Source organism: Prionailurus viverrinus, chromosome B2 (genome assembly GCF_022837055.1).
Source record: "Prionailurus viverrinus isolate Anna chromosome B2, UM_Priviv_1.0, whole genome shotgun sequence".
Classification (NCBI taxonomy): Eukaryota; Metazoa; Chordata; class Mammalia; order Carnivora; family Felidae; genus Prionailurus; species Prionailurus viverrinus.
In genome coordinates this window covers 25,419,223-25,434,234 of record NC_062565.1, presented here as the reverse complement: position 1 = coordinate 25,434,234, position 15,012 = coordinate 25,419,223, and the positions used below count along the sequence as shown (strand labels likewise).

The 15,012-nt window shown below is 41.5% G+C and overlaps 1 protein-coding gene and 1 long non-coding RNA gene across 6 annotated transcripts in view; both read right to left on the bottom strand.

Moving 5' to 3' along the window:
- LOC125165994 (uncharacterized) overlaps window positions 1–9,272 on the bottom strand; it is a 41,568-nt gene extending 32,296 nt beyond the window's left edge. Inside the window, exon 1 of the long non-coding RNA XR_007152302.1 lies at window positions 9,152–9,272. This is a non-coding gene — a long non-coding RNA (uncharacterized LOC125165994). The remainder of the gene's footprint in view (window positions 1–9,151) is intronic.
- Window positions 9,273–12,125: 2,853 nt separating this feature from the next.
- SERPINB6 (serpin family B member 6) overlaps window positions 12,126–15,012 on the bottom strand; it is a 47,050-nt gene continuing 44,163 nt past the window's right edge. For all 5 annotated transcript variants that reach the window (XM_047860077.1, XM_047860080.1, XM_047860081.1 and 2 more), the window contains exons 6-7: window positions 12,851–13,006; window positions 12,126–12,667 (exon numbers count right to left, since the gene is read on the bottom strand). In XM_047860077.1, coding sequence (XP_047716033.1) covers window positions 12,263–12,667; window positions 12,851–13,006 — 561 coding nt within the window. In that variant the 3' untranslated portion in view covers window positions 12,126–12,262. The remainder of the gene's footprint in view (window positions 12,668–12,850; window positions 13,007–15,012) is intronic.

The following is a 15,012-nucleotide window of genomic DNA, read 5'->3' as shown; positions in this document are numbered from 1 at the left end:
AATATCAACATGAGCAGGAGTTTGGAAGAAGTTGATTCCCACCCTCATGGATGACTTTGAGGGGTTCAGGACTTCAGTGGAGGACGTAACTGCAGGGGGGCAGAAACTGCGAGAGAACTAGAAGTGGAGCCTGAGGATGTGACTGAACTGCTGCCATCTCATGATCAAACTTGAACGGATGAGAAGCTGCTTCTTACAGAGAAGCAAAGAAAGTAGTTTCCTGAGATGGAAGCTTCTCCTGGTGATGATGCTGTGAAGATTGTTGACGTGACAGCACAAGATTTAGAATATTACATAACTTAGGTGATAAAGCAGCGGCAGAATTTGAGAAGATGGTCTCCAATTCTGAAAGTTCTTCTATGAGTAAAATGCTATCAAAGAGCATTGTATGCTACAAAGAAATTGCTCAGGACAAGAAGAGTCAATCAATGCAGCAAACTTCATTGTTAAGTTATAGCCACAGCACCCCAACCTTCAGCAACCACCACCCTGATCCATCAACTGTCATGAACAAGGAGGCGAGACCCTCCATCAGCAAAAAGATTACTCACTAGGGGCACCTCGGTGGCTCAGTCAGTTAAGCATCCGATTTTGGCTCGGGTCATGATCTCATGGTTTCTGAGTTCAAGCCCCGCATCTGGCTCTGTGTTGACGGCTCAGAGCCTGGAGCCTCTTTCGGGTTGTCTCCCTCTCTCTCTGCCCCTCCCCCACTCATGTTGTCTCTATCTCTCATAAATAAATAAACTTAAAAAATTAAAAAAAAAGATTACTCACTAAAAGCTCAGATGATGGTTAGCATTTTTAGCAACAAAGTATTTTTAAATTATGTACGTTTTTTAGATATAATGCTATTACTACACACTTAATAGACTATAGTATAAACATATCTTTTATATGCACTGGGAAATTAAAAATTCATTTGACTTGCTTTATTGCAATATTTGCTTTAGTGTGGTGGTCTGGAACCCAAACCTCAAGATCTCCGAGGTATGCCTATATAAGGAACTACCGTACTGATAAAACCACAGCATATCTGTTGGCAAGGTGGTATGCTTGGTCATAGCAGCTAGGTACAGGTAAGTCCTTCTGGTCTCCAGCGTCGGTGGGAGAAGTATTTGGTACTTCTTTCCTCATCTGCCACTTGGTTGTGCCATGGTTCATACAAGGCATATGAGAGGCCACCATATGGCAAGTCAGTTGGAAACATGGAAAATTATAGTGTAGACATATGTAAAATATGTACAGGGAAATAGAGGCTGACCAATCCAGTTATGATGTATTATAGAAAATCTGGTTATAGAGATTATAGAAAAAAAAGTCTAAGCTCTCTGGCAACAGTGACTTTATCATTCATTATTGAGTGAAAACCTACAGACATTTTTTGTGTGGTTGTACTTCTTTTTTTTTTTTTAATTTTTTAAAATATTTATTTATTTTTGAGAGAGAGTGACACAGAGTGCAAGTGGGGGAGGGGCAGAGAGAGAGGGAGGCACAGAATCTGAAATCAGCTCCAGGCGCTAAGATGTCAGCACAGAGCCCAACACAGGGCTCGAACCCATAAATGGTGAGATCACACCTGAAACGAAGTCGGACACTTAACCGACTGAGCCACCCAGGCACCCCATACTTCTTTATTTTGCAATAAATCATTTCAGCAAGTGGTGGGCTCAAAAATTAAGTACTGTGTTTTCTTATCTCAAGAAACAGAGTGTGTAATGTGCACAGATTGGTGTTTACCACCCACCATAGTGGGCAGCACAGCGAGATCTCCAACCATGTGAAGACCAAGATACTATCCAAAAGAAAATACCAGCGCTGGGTGGCTCAGCTGGTTAAGCATCCAACTCTTGGTTTTAGCTCAGGTCATCATCTTACAGTTCATAAGTTGAAGCCCCACATCAGGCTCCACACGCCTGCTCGGGATTCTCTGTTCCTTTCTCTCTCCCCCTCCCCCACCTGTGCGCATGTTCTCTCTTGCGCGTGCACTCTCTCTCTCTCTCACTCAAAGAAAATACCAGCATTTCCTTCAAAAGGCAGTAGTTAATTTAAGAAAATTCTACCCACAGATGACGATCTAATAAGTGGAGCTCTGGGGGGGGGGGGGTGATTGTACATGTGACTTTGTTAAGCAGACTTTTCATTTGATCAAATGACTATTATTCTAAATTAGTTTCTGCCATTTTCAAAAGGTAAACCAATATGTGAAAGTGTTAGCTCCAGTACCAGAAGACAAATTACATATTTTGAAAGCCAGTTTCATCAAGGCTTCAAATAAAAAAGCAGTTTTAGTTTTTCATTTCATTCATCGATAGAATCAAAGTTAAGCTTTTGGGAGTTGTGTCTCCCAGAGGTGAAATATGTAATACTCTGTGAATAAATGCTGTTATTAACTTAGTTAAAATGTGTATCAGTGAAGATTTTTGTAATGGCAATATGAATCAAATTTTGATGGAACATACCCTGTGCAAAAACAATATTCTTACTAAATTAAAAACCTGTGGAGAAGAAATGACTTGGAGCTGGTTATAATATACACACCGATCAGACTGTTATTGCGATAACAAGTTGCAATATTCTTCCAAGAAACATAGTATGTAGTTGTGCAAACTTAAAAATATTTTTTATATCATCACAACCACAAACTATTTGTGATGAAGCTGCTGATGAAGACAATACACACGTCAACGTCAACGTTGAAGTACATGCTTTTCCTCTTTGGCATCTAGTACATGCTTTTCCTCTTTGGCGTCTATCAGCAGATGGAATATAGTTACATGTGTTTTATGGAAGAATCGTCTTAAATTAGCCTAAATGTCCCATGATGATATTAACCTTTGAAGTGAGTCTCCTAAAGGTCACGTGCATTTTGTTCAAAATCAATTAGAAATGTTTAATCAAAGTATTCAGAGTGGAGTCTTTAAAATAAAATTTTGATGATTTGGAAATCGTCAAACACAAAATTCAAAGTTGTACCTACAAGAACATGCAGAAAGTGACAAAATAACCTGAGCTCAACTGTATACAGGACTGAATTCTGAAAGTCTATAACTGAATTTTGGAATATCCTGGCTGCAGGGGGGGGAAGGAAGAATCTCTAGATAGAGTTTCTATTTTTAATTGGATAAATGTATACTCTATATAAGAATCCAATGAAACTGGGTCCAAAAGTTTGTAGCATATAAATTTGTTAAAAACTTGAAAAGAATTATATAGACAAATCATTTGATAAGTTTTGTCCTATAAAAATATTCGGAAAAGAAATACATGTTGTGTGCAGGCAAAACGACCGTACATATGGAAATATTCCCACTGAAATATTTACACATTTACACATATTGTCAATGCAAAATGAACAAATCTTTTAGAATTTCTAAAAAAAGAAAAGGATGAGAGCTTTATTTCAGCTCAAGGGAGGACGACTATTGGGGATACTCGATCTTCACGAAGAGAGTGCTGCAGGGAGGCCATGTGCAATACAGAGTTATGTATGTTTTTTGTTGGATCAAGAGTTACAAATCATCATAACAGAAGACGTTACAGAAAATAACAAACTTTCTCTTATGCTTTTAGCATGTGCAAGGTTCAGGCTTCCAGGTATAGATGGGAATTTAGGGAGACTTTTGCTCTTACCTTTAGTTTGAAATGTTTCTTCTAGGTTCTTTGCTAAGGAAGCAGATGTACAATGTGTGCTGGGGCAGAAAGAGAGCTCATGTTCTGGTTTGGTGAAGTCATTCTGACCTTGGTAAAAGTTCAAGTAGAGCTTCCCTGGGAGCCCAGGAGCAGGGCCCACAAACTTATTAAAGGTTTAAAATTTGCTTTATCAATTTTAATATGAAAAAAATAGAACTGCGAAGATCCTTATTTTTCACAATTTGCTCTAAACTTACCTAGGTCCCTCAGCACCTGAAAAAAGAGTGTTTTCTCAGTTAAAAAAAAAAAATGCTGTAATCTACAGCAGTTCTGGTTACATAATTTGCAGGATCCAGTGCAAAATGAAAATGAAGGACGCTCTGATCAAAACTTGGAGATTCAAGATGATAGTAAGAAAGCATTAAACCAAGTGTGGCCCTTCTGACAAGGGCTCAGAGTGGCTGTAAAGGCCACGTGCCTATGAAGCCAAGAGGCCGTCAACAGACCAGAGTCGATTGACGATGACAGTAATTTCAAATTTGCTAATAATACAATGGATGAAAAATTGTCAAAAATTTCTAATAAGATCATATTGAAAAATAAATGTTTGAGAAATATACCAGTGACATTTCAGCAGATTCGACTAAGAAGCAAAATATAGGTAGCAAGAATACTCTATTTTTTAAACATTTAGATAATCAGTATATTTTTAAAATTTTGCTTTATGTTTTTTAATTTATGCTACTTAATTTATAATCTTTTGAAAAAAATATATTTCTATTTTTTAATGTTTATTTTATTTTTGACAGAGAGAGAGAGAGAAACAGAACATGAGCAGGGGAGGGCAGAGAGAGAGAGGGGCACACAAATCCAAAGCAGAGAGAGAGGGAGACACAAAATCTGTCTGTCAGCACAGAGCCTGATTCTTTCCTTTCTTTCCTTCTTTCATTCATTCTTTCTTTTTTTTTTTTTTTTTAGAGAGAGGGAGAGATGCACAAGTGAGCAAGAGGCAAGAGGGGGTGGAGGGGGAGAGAGAGAGAGAGAGAGAGAGAGAAGTGGGGCTCACCCGATGTGGGACTTGAACTCATGAACCCTAAGATCATGACCTGAGCAGAAACCAAGAGTCGCATGCTCAACTGACTAAGCCACCCAGGCGCCCATGATTTCACACTTTGATATTTCACGTTATACAGATGTGTATATATGTTACATAGGCTTTAGATACTAAAAGAATAATTCTAGGTTTTCAGAAAAATATGTGAATGGTTCTCTAATTTGATTTCAGCTGTGTGTTGATCTATTTCTTCTAAGAATAGGGGAGGATGGGGCGCCTGGGTGGCGCAGTCGGTTAAGCGTCTGACATCAGCCAGGTCACGATCTCGCTGTCCGTGAGTTCGAGCTCCGCGTCAGGCTCTGGGCTGATGGCTCAGAGCCTGGAGCCTGTTTCCGATTCTGTGTCTCCCTCTCTCTCTGCCCCTCCCCCGTTCATGCTCTGTCTCTCTCTGTCCCAAAAATAAATAAAAAATGTTGAAAAAAAAATTAAAAAAAAAAAGAATAGGAGAGGAAAAGGAAATGTTACTTCTAAAAAAGAATATTTTTAAGTTAGCTACAAGCTCACAGAGAAGTTCTGACACCTACTTTCAGCATTCATTTCCCTTTGCAGCCCACTACTTTTTAGGAGAGTTACATGTATGCCTGTGAATTTCAAGAAAACTGTAATATAATTGCCCTTGGCATTCTAAGAAAGTATCTAAATGACTGTAAAAAGAAAGGGTTTTTAATGAGATTTGGAACACTTTTCTAACCTTGAGAAGAAAACTTATCTAAAGTTTTATCTACATATTAAAATAATAACAGCAATATATAAGTGGCATTTATCTCAAAAGAGAGCAATGGAAATTAAGTTGGTGTATGTAAAGGGCTCTGCATTTGCTCTAGCTTATCAAAAAACAACTATCAATAAACGGGTCTATTATTGTATCAATTAGCCACTGTCTTCCACTGTCTTCTCCTGTAAGGTTAGATAGCTATTTCTGCATCTGCTATTAAAATTTTTCTCCTTTGTTCTAAGAATGAGACACAGATGATGTTAATTTTATCATGTTGCATTGACTGGATTCCTGGGATAAATTCAACTTTTCCATACTATCCTTATATTATCAAGGCTGTGCTAGCCATGTGCAATGAGTCATTTTTTCATTTTGTTCTATTTTGTTTTGTTTCATTCTCAGCATATTTTGGCTAAGACTGATTTGTGTCTTGATTGCTACATATAGTTTCGCAGGTTCCATCTAACTGCAAGGCTTGCCCTGTCTACCAAGATCCAAACTGTCGCAGCAAGGGAGTGAATAAAAACATGGCCTCAGTACATTCACAAAATAGTTGGGCCTTAACTGATGATTCCATTCTCCTTTCCTCAGACCATGTATGAAAGCTTCAGAAAGATTAATATGAAGTCGAAGTATTTTATTGAAATAAAGATACTGAAATGCATCCAAGGGCAGGCATCTCTCCTGGCTCTGGCCCCATCTGCATGGCCACTGTAGGCCAACTGGCCAAATTCAGACAGGACTATTCCAACCACAACTGTGCCTGCACTGATACTTTAACACTGAGTAGTTTGAAAGAATGAACTGATATAAGAACTTGAGGAGGAAAGAGAATAAGATAGGAGAAATGTGAGAGAACATCCTTGCAGGTATTTATGACGACTTCAAAGGAAAGAACATCCCCAACAAAATATTAGCAGAATGAATTCAACAGTACATTAAAAGGATCATACACCACAATCATGCGGGGTTTATTCCAGGAATGCAACATCCAGAAATCAATCAATGTGATACATCACATTAACAAAACGAAGGATAAAAATCATATACTCAACCCAATAGATGCAGAAAAAGCATTTGACAAAATTCAAAATCCATTCATGACAAGTGTTCCTCAACAAAGCAGGTGTGATGGGAACACATCTCAACATAATAAAGGCCATATATGACAAGCCCACAGCTAAAATCATACTCATTGGTGACAAACTGAAAGATTTTTCTCTAACATCAGATGTCAACTGTCAGCACTTGTATTCAACATAGTACTGGAAGTTCCAGCCAAAGCAACTAGGCAGGTAAAATTGTCTCTATTTACAGATGATATGATATCATATATATATATATATATATATACATATATATATATATACACACATACACACACACATACATATATAACCCTGAGGATTCTACACACACACACACAAAGAACTGTTACAAATGGCAAACAGATTCAGCAAAGTTGCAGGATGTAAAATCAATATACAAAAATCAGTTCTGTTTCTATACACTAATAACAAATGATCAGAAAGAGAAATTAAGAAAACAATCCTATTACAATTGCACCAAAAAGAATAAAATACTTAGGTATAAATTTAGCCAAGGAGGTGAAAGACCTGTACACTGAAATCTATAAGCCATTGATGAAATAAATTGAAGACACATAAATAAAATGACATTCTGTGCTCATGGATTGGAAGAATTAATACTGTTAAAATAGCCATGCTACTCAAAGCAATATACAGATTCAATGTAACCCCTATCAAAATCCTGGGGAAATGTTTTGGAGAAATAGAACAAACAATCCTATGATGTGTGTGGAACCACAGAAGACCCCAAAGAGTCGAAGCTATTTTGAGAAAGAACGGAGCTGGAGGCATCACACGTCCTAATTTCAAACTATATTACAAAGCTATAGTAATCAAACTGTATGGTATTGGGTCTGAAAACAAAACCAGACACAGATTAAAGATAGATTAACAGAAGATTAACATGGATATTAACAGAAACAAACCCACATATGTATGGTCAATTAATTCACAACAAAGAATCCCAGACTACACAACAGGGAAAGAACAGTCTCTTCAATAGTGTTGGGAAAATACAGCCACATGCAATGAATGATTCTGGACCGCTATCTTACACTATACACAAAAATTAACTCAAAATAAGTTAAAGATTTAAACGTAAGATCTGAAACCATAAAACTCCTAAACGAAAACATGGGGGGGGGGGTGAGCTCCTTGACATTGGTCTTGGCAATGGTTTTTTTGTATATGACATCAAAAGCAAAGACAACAAAAGCAGAAACAAGTGGTACTACTTCAAACTAAAAAGTTTCCATACCATGATGGTAAAGGAAACCATCACCAAAAATGGTCTCCTATGGAATGGTATGAAAAGGTACGACAAGGTAACCTATAAAATGGGAGAAAATATTTGCAAATCATACATCTAAGAAGAACTCATATCTATATATCTATCTACCTCTATCTACATATAGATATGTTTTATATAGATAGATAGATAGGTAGATAGGTAGATAGATATAGGTATATATATCTCAACAGCAAAACAAACAACCCAATTCAAAACTGGGGAGAGTAACTGAATAGACATTTTGCCAAAGAAGACATCCAGATGGCCAACAGACAACTGAAAAGATGCTCAGCATCACTCATCATCAGGGAAATGCAAATCAGAACCACATGAGATAATCAACTCATAACTATTAGAAAGATTATATCAAAAAGATGAGAAATCCCAAGTGTTGGCAAGTATGTACAGAAAAGGGAACCCCTCTGCACTGTTAGTGGAATTGTAAATTGGTGAAACCATATGCTTCAGCAATTACACTTCTGGATACATACCCAAAGGAAATGAATCACTATCTCAAAGAGATATCTGCACCCCCCATGTCCACTGTGGCATTATATAAAATAGCCAAGACATGGAAACAACCTAAGTGCCCAATGATGGATAAATGGATAAAGAAAATGTGGTAAACACACACACACACACACACACACACACACACACACACACACATGAATATTATTCAGCCATAAAAAAAGAAGGAAATCCTGCCATTTGTGACAACATGGATGGACCTTTAGGGCATTATGCTAATGAAATAAGAGAAAGACAAATACTATATGATCTCACTTACATAGAGAATCTAAAACAAGGGGTAAAACCCCCAAATTCATAGACACAGAGAACAGATTGGTGGTTGCCAGAGGTGAGGGCTGGGGCAAAGGTGAGTGAAATGGGTAAAGATGGTCAGACTTCCAGGCATAAACTTCCAGGTATATGAAATAAATCTTGGGCATAGAATGCACAGCATGGTGACTATATTCTTTTTAAAAGGAAAGAAGAGACCCCGCACACCCTACAAACTCAATTCCACAATATTTAAATGTAACAAAGCATTTCTTTCCTGTACACAGTTTTTAAATAATTTTTCCTGATTATGTAAGAACACACATTCGTTGTAGAAAAAATTTAAATATATATGTATATATATACATATATATGTATATAAACACATATTTTGCTTATTATTTTTTGGATGTATATCTATATCTATAGATAGATGATAGATAGAGATGATATAGATATAGATATAGATCTACAATCCTGGAACCTATTTTAAACATGTTAGCGTGTAAATTTCTTGCAGTTCTACTCACCTGAAGCCAACGGGATTTTGGATCTGCTCAAGATGATCCTAACAGCCAGATTCTGGGTCATGCCCACTATGGAACAGATCTTAAGAAACGGCAGTGAAATCCCAGCATGGAAGGGAGCTCAGCAGCGCGCGACCCCACGACTCGGGAGACATTCCTAGGTGCACCCAATCCCTGCTCCAATGGCCGCCCCTCCTGGGATTCTTCATCCCCCGTGCCCTGGTCCCTGCCTCCACCTGCCAGGAACGCCCGGCTCCGTGCTGCCCACCAGCGGGCATGTACGATCAGGATCAGCTGGTGCGCGAGATCCGCAGTCCATCCATTTCCACCCAGGCTGTGCGGCCCGGCCGCCGCCTCCCTGCGGTCAACGCGCAGAGGGGGCCGCTGGCCGCCACTACCCGGTGCGCAGGGCCTCCAAGCTTCCGACGCTTACAAGCTCAGCGAGGCCACGGCCCTGAGGCCCCTCCTCTGAGAACTGAGGCTGAATCGAAGGAGGCGGGGCCTCGCAGCACCTTCCCTCCAGCCGTCCTGGAGGGGTGTGGGCCCTAGCGGGTTGCCTGGAGCCCGACTCTAGTTTCACACTCAGGGCCCTTGTTCAGGATCCAGTTTCATGTGTTTTCGGGGCTAGAATTGTCCCAGCCCCGCTTTTCCAGATGGTAAAACAGAAGCCAAGAGGCGAGACTTCCCGTTGGAGGCTGGAACATTTCCGTCTCTCTGGCGCAGCTTTGCTGATTGTCCTGGCGGGAGCTTCGGTCTCCACTCAGCCCACCAGAAGGAGAAGTTTGGAGTTCTGTCCCTTTGCTGGTTGCAAGAAATTGTTCACGTTACTTAACTTGCTGGGCCTCAGATTCCTCCTGGGTTTATTCATTGCTGAGGATCAAATAAAATAATCTATGTAAAACACCGAATGCAAATCAGGTGCTTGGTAAACCTTTGTGAATGGGTGGGACCAACTTCTTCCTAGAATTAAATTCTGGGAGGATTTTATGTTGTAGATCCTTACAGGATACTGCAGAACATAATGGAAATGTCTTCTGGTGCAGTTTCATAAAAGATGTGGAAACATTATTCAGGTGACTGTGCCTCTTACTAAAATTAGATATTGAGTGACCATTCAAAGGCAATTTGATAGCTACAGTTTTAGAGACAATTCTGTGGGAGCTCTTAGAGCAGCATGCATGTTGTTTATTCTGTGTGTGTTGTGACTTTTCACATGGTTAAGGTCTTACTGTATTATAGGTCTATAGGTCTAGTGGTCTGACGGCCAATGTTCACGTTTGTAACTTACTACTGACACAGCCTGACAGTTCTCCAGAGAGCAGCAAACACACACAGTGCTGGGGCACGGCAGGTGGGGGGGTGGGGATAGGGGTATGACAGTGACCCAACCAGCAACCCCACATAGCCCCTCTTTTGTCTTCTCAAACCACTCATAACATTGTTTCGTTCAGACCCAGCTGATGAAATTATGAAGCGTGGTTTGTGAGCAAATGGTTAAAAATTCTTGAGACGTTTTTGGTGCAAAAAGGTGATTTTTATTATAGCATATAGGGAGGACCAGTGGGCAGAAAGAGCTGCCCTGGGATTGTGAGGAGTGATTGATTATATACTTCTAAGTTTGTAGGGGGAGGGGATAGAGATAAGTTTTTAAGGAATTTTGAAGCAAGGCTTTTAGGACCTTGAGGGGCTAGCTGCTAAGATAAGGTTGCTTTTCACTTTAATAAAACATAAACATTAAGGCACTAAGCCAGCATGAATTTCTTTAGGAAGGTCACACTCTGTATGTTTCAGGTGTTTACCAGCCGGCTGCAAGCTGCAAGGAGATTTAATTTTAAGCTACATTTCTCTTGCCTTTGTTTCCCTTATCACCAGCCTCTCCCCACAGCTAAGCTGTTGGCTTGGGTACAATGGAGAAAGCGGACCAGCAACAGAAGGGAAATACGAATCGCATCAGTGAAGTTCTGATTGCATCAGGATAGGTCCTGGAGGGTGTCTCCGAAACACAGCACAGCCCTCCCACTTGAACCTGAACCTCACCTGTCGATAGGTTCCAGTGTCACTGAGCACGGTGATCATGTTTCTAGCAAGGAACACAAGTGGCCACAGAAACCTTAGCCACCTTGTCTCTAATACTTGCAGTAAAACAAAATTGTCTGGTATTTACAACTCAGGATGTGGACTTAGACTGCACCACTGTGAACAGAACCTGCCTAATCATCTCCGGCCCCTGGTGGCAATTTAAAATGTTCAGGGAGAGGTGCCTGGGTGGCTCACATGGTTGAGTGTCTGACTTCGGCTCAGGTCATGATCTCATGGTTCATGGGTTCCAGCCCCGCATTGGGCTCTGTGCTGAGGGCTGGGAACCTGGAGCCTGCTTTGGATTCTGCATCTCCTTCTCTCACTACCCCTCCCCCTCTCACACTCTGTAACTCTCCCTCAAAATAAATAATAAAAACAATTTAAAAATTAAAAAAAAAAGTTCAGGGAAACTGGCTGTTGGCCATCTGAACAGGTGTGTGACCACAGATCTCTAGGATTGCAAGCTACAATCACAGAAAAAAAGCAGAAACACAGGTGGCCAATGGGACTGCTTTCTCTCCTAAGTTAACTGCTCTCCCTGCTTCTCTGCAGACTTCTGGGACACTTGCTTGCAACAAGTTTTGGGATAGAGCTCACCACAGGGGGTTTCCAAGGCCTGCAGCTCCTCACAGGGTGTGTTACTAACAGTGCCACCGAATACAGAAGAGAGAGGCACTAGGTACCCTCTTGTGCCTGGAAAAGAGCCACACTCTGCCCAAGTGAAGACCTGAGGGCCTCGCGGCTACGAGCATGGATGGGACCTCTCAGAGCAGGGGGATTTGCTAAGCAGCTAGTGCTGGCCTGGCCGACATGAGCACCGACCTTCCTGAATGGCAGTTTTGGATCCTAGAGAACATCAGACATGTGAACACACGAACATACACGAGTCCAGAACATGGGATTTCAAAACGGGGCCTTTTATTTTTGGATTGTCACCAAAGGTCACTTTGCATTATAGGCACATTGTAAAGTGTCAGAGGAAAAGTGGGTCAGCAGGAGAGAGGAGAAGGACCACGAACAGTGCCAACCATCTCCTTATGGGGAGGAGAATCGGCCACAGAACAGGATACTGTTGGTTTTGCTGTGCTGGATGAAGAAAAGGAAGGGGTGGTCGGCACAGAACCTGGGCATGATTCTTGCACATCGCAACATCATGATGGCCGCAGTGGCGGCCGCGGCCTCCGTGCCTTCCTCGTTGACCTCCACAAAGGACTTGTGCACCACCCTGGACAGATACAGGTCTTTCCTGGACGACATTCCAGAAAAGTCTGCCTTGGCCTGATCGAAGGCATCGGTCATGCCCAGCGTGCAAAGGACGTTCTCCATGTTGTAATTCTCCTCCAGTTTGAATCTAGGGAGGAACACTTCCACCTCTTCTTCATCCAGCATGTCTGGCCTCGTCCATTCTGTGAATTTCTCATAAGTGATTTCTTTCTCCACCTAGAAGAGAGTAGAAGATTTTTAGATCCAGACCCGTGCTGCCCAACAGAGCTATCTGCTGGGATGTGAATGCTCTGGACTTTGCGGGGCGAGACAACAGTAACAGGAAGTGACAATAGCTTTAGAAACTGTTCACACGATCCTCTTGCGATCATAGCGTGATTATTGCTCAGCATTTGTTACCGTTTTCAAATCGATGTTTTCATCTGGAAGCATGATGATCATATTCAGCTCTTTACCCACATAGGGAAGCACCAGAATTTGGGTGAATATTTCTCCAATATAGGTTATTTTAAAGGTGGATTTTTTAAACATCATTTGCACAGGTTTCTCCTCATTCTAAAATGGAAACAGATAAATGTTAGGTTGAAATAAGACCCAGTGGACACATTGGACAAATCGACAGAACTGGCCAGCCTGGGTTCTACAAACACTTACTTCCTTGGTTTCCAGAATACCACCTCAGCCCCCTCTTTTGCCAGCCCATATTCATTGCCTCAGCCTCCAAACCCTGGGGTACTCAGGGCTCAGTCCTTACACTGCTTGTCTCCTGGTGACCTCAATCCTGTGACTTTATAATTTTTTTTAATGTTTTTTATTTATTTTTGAGACAGAGAGAGACAGAGCATGAATGGGGGAGGGGCAGAGAGAGAGGGAGACACAGAATCGGAAGCAGGCTCCAGGCTCTGAGCCGTCAGCCCAGAGCCCGACGCGGGGCTCGAACTCACGGACCGTGAGATCGTGACCTGAGCCGAAGTCGGCCGCTTAACCGACTGAGCCACCCAGGCGCCCCAATCCTGTGACTTTAAACAGAATCCCCCAACTTAGATTTCTAGCTGGGACTTCTCCCATGTACTCCACATATATTACACTCCCAAACATCTTACTGCTTACTTGGGACCTGCATTTGTACATTAAAGAAACCTCCAATGTCATATGTCACACTGGGCTCTTCATATTCCCTTCCAGGTCTGCTATACCTACAATTTTCTTCATCTCAAGTGATGGCAATGCCACTTATCCCATTGTCAAAAACTAAGGAGTACCCCTGACTCCTGTCTTTCACCACACAATGGACTCATTAGCAAATCACATTGGCTCTGCTTTTAAAATATTAACATAAATGAGATCACACCTTTCTGCAGCTCCCCCTCTACTCCCAGGGAGTAAAAAAGCTCAAGTCCTTAAAAAGACCTGTAATTCTGACAAGAGCTTGTCCCACATGCCCTGTGCTCCCATCTCCCTTTGCCCCTTGATGGTTCCATGGTTAATCCCAACAAGTTCGACCCCAAAACCTGGAGAGCCCACCTGAAACTGTACCCCCATCCACAACCTGTGTCCCTCCTCTGTGTCTGTCTCTGGATCACTACCACTATCTCATACACTCTTCTTTTCTTATTTACGCTGTCTCACCCCCAGAAAGACCTAATCTTCGTGGGAGGGATGAGTCGCTGGTTTTGTACACACTGTGATAGTACCTTGCACAAAGCCTGGTCTCAAACCAACATCTGCTGAATAAATGGATAAACAACTAAAGGACAGGAAAACTGAAAGGACCAGGCAAAATGAACACATCTTACTAGGAGAAAAATGCATTTGCCACCAGTGCATCCCCAGCCAGGCAGTAAGAAAGACCCAAGGACAGCAACCACATCTCAGCCAACAGCCCTCCTCCGCTCCTGATTCATGTGCAGTGTAAGACCTACAGCTGCTGTGAATCTGTCTGGCCCCAAGCTGCAGTCCCCAGTTCTCTGGGGCAGCACATTATTCTGTATTAGATGGAAGAAACTTCTGTTACCGCCTTCCATTGGTGCCTCTCAAAGGCTCGCCTGAACTGGCCTCAGCCACACCTGCCCCCTCGTTCCTCGTTCCTCATTCAGTCCTCGGCCAGTTATCAGCACTCTTGTTCTATAACAGGCCAGGTAGTAAATATTTTCAGCTTTATGGACCATACAGTTTCTGTCCCAACTGCTCAACTCTACAGTTGTAGCATGAAATACCTAAACAAATAGATGTGCCTGTGTTCCATTAAAACTTTATTTAAAAAAAAAAAAAAAGTGGTGGGCTGGCTTTGACCTCAGGGTGCATGCGGTTTGCCAAGCCTTGCCTGAGGCAATTTCTCCTTCTACCCATCCAGGGCTCAAAGCCCCTAGTCTTAGAATATAAAAGGATCCAATCTCAGAAAGGGAATGATTCATTAAATACACAACTGTGTATATAAATTTAATCTTATTTAGAAATAAAGGCATTTTAAAAATCCAGATGAACTAAAATCTGTTCACTTTCAGGCACAACGACCTCCACCCCCCAAAGGCCTGTGCACTCAACACCTACTATCCTCCTTC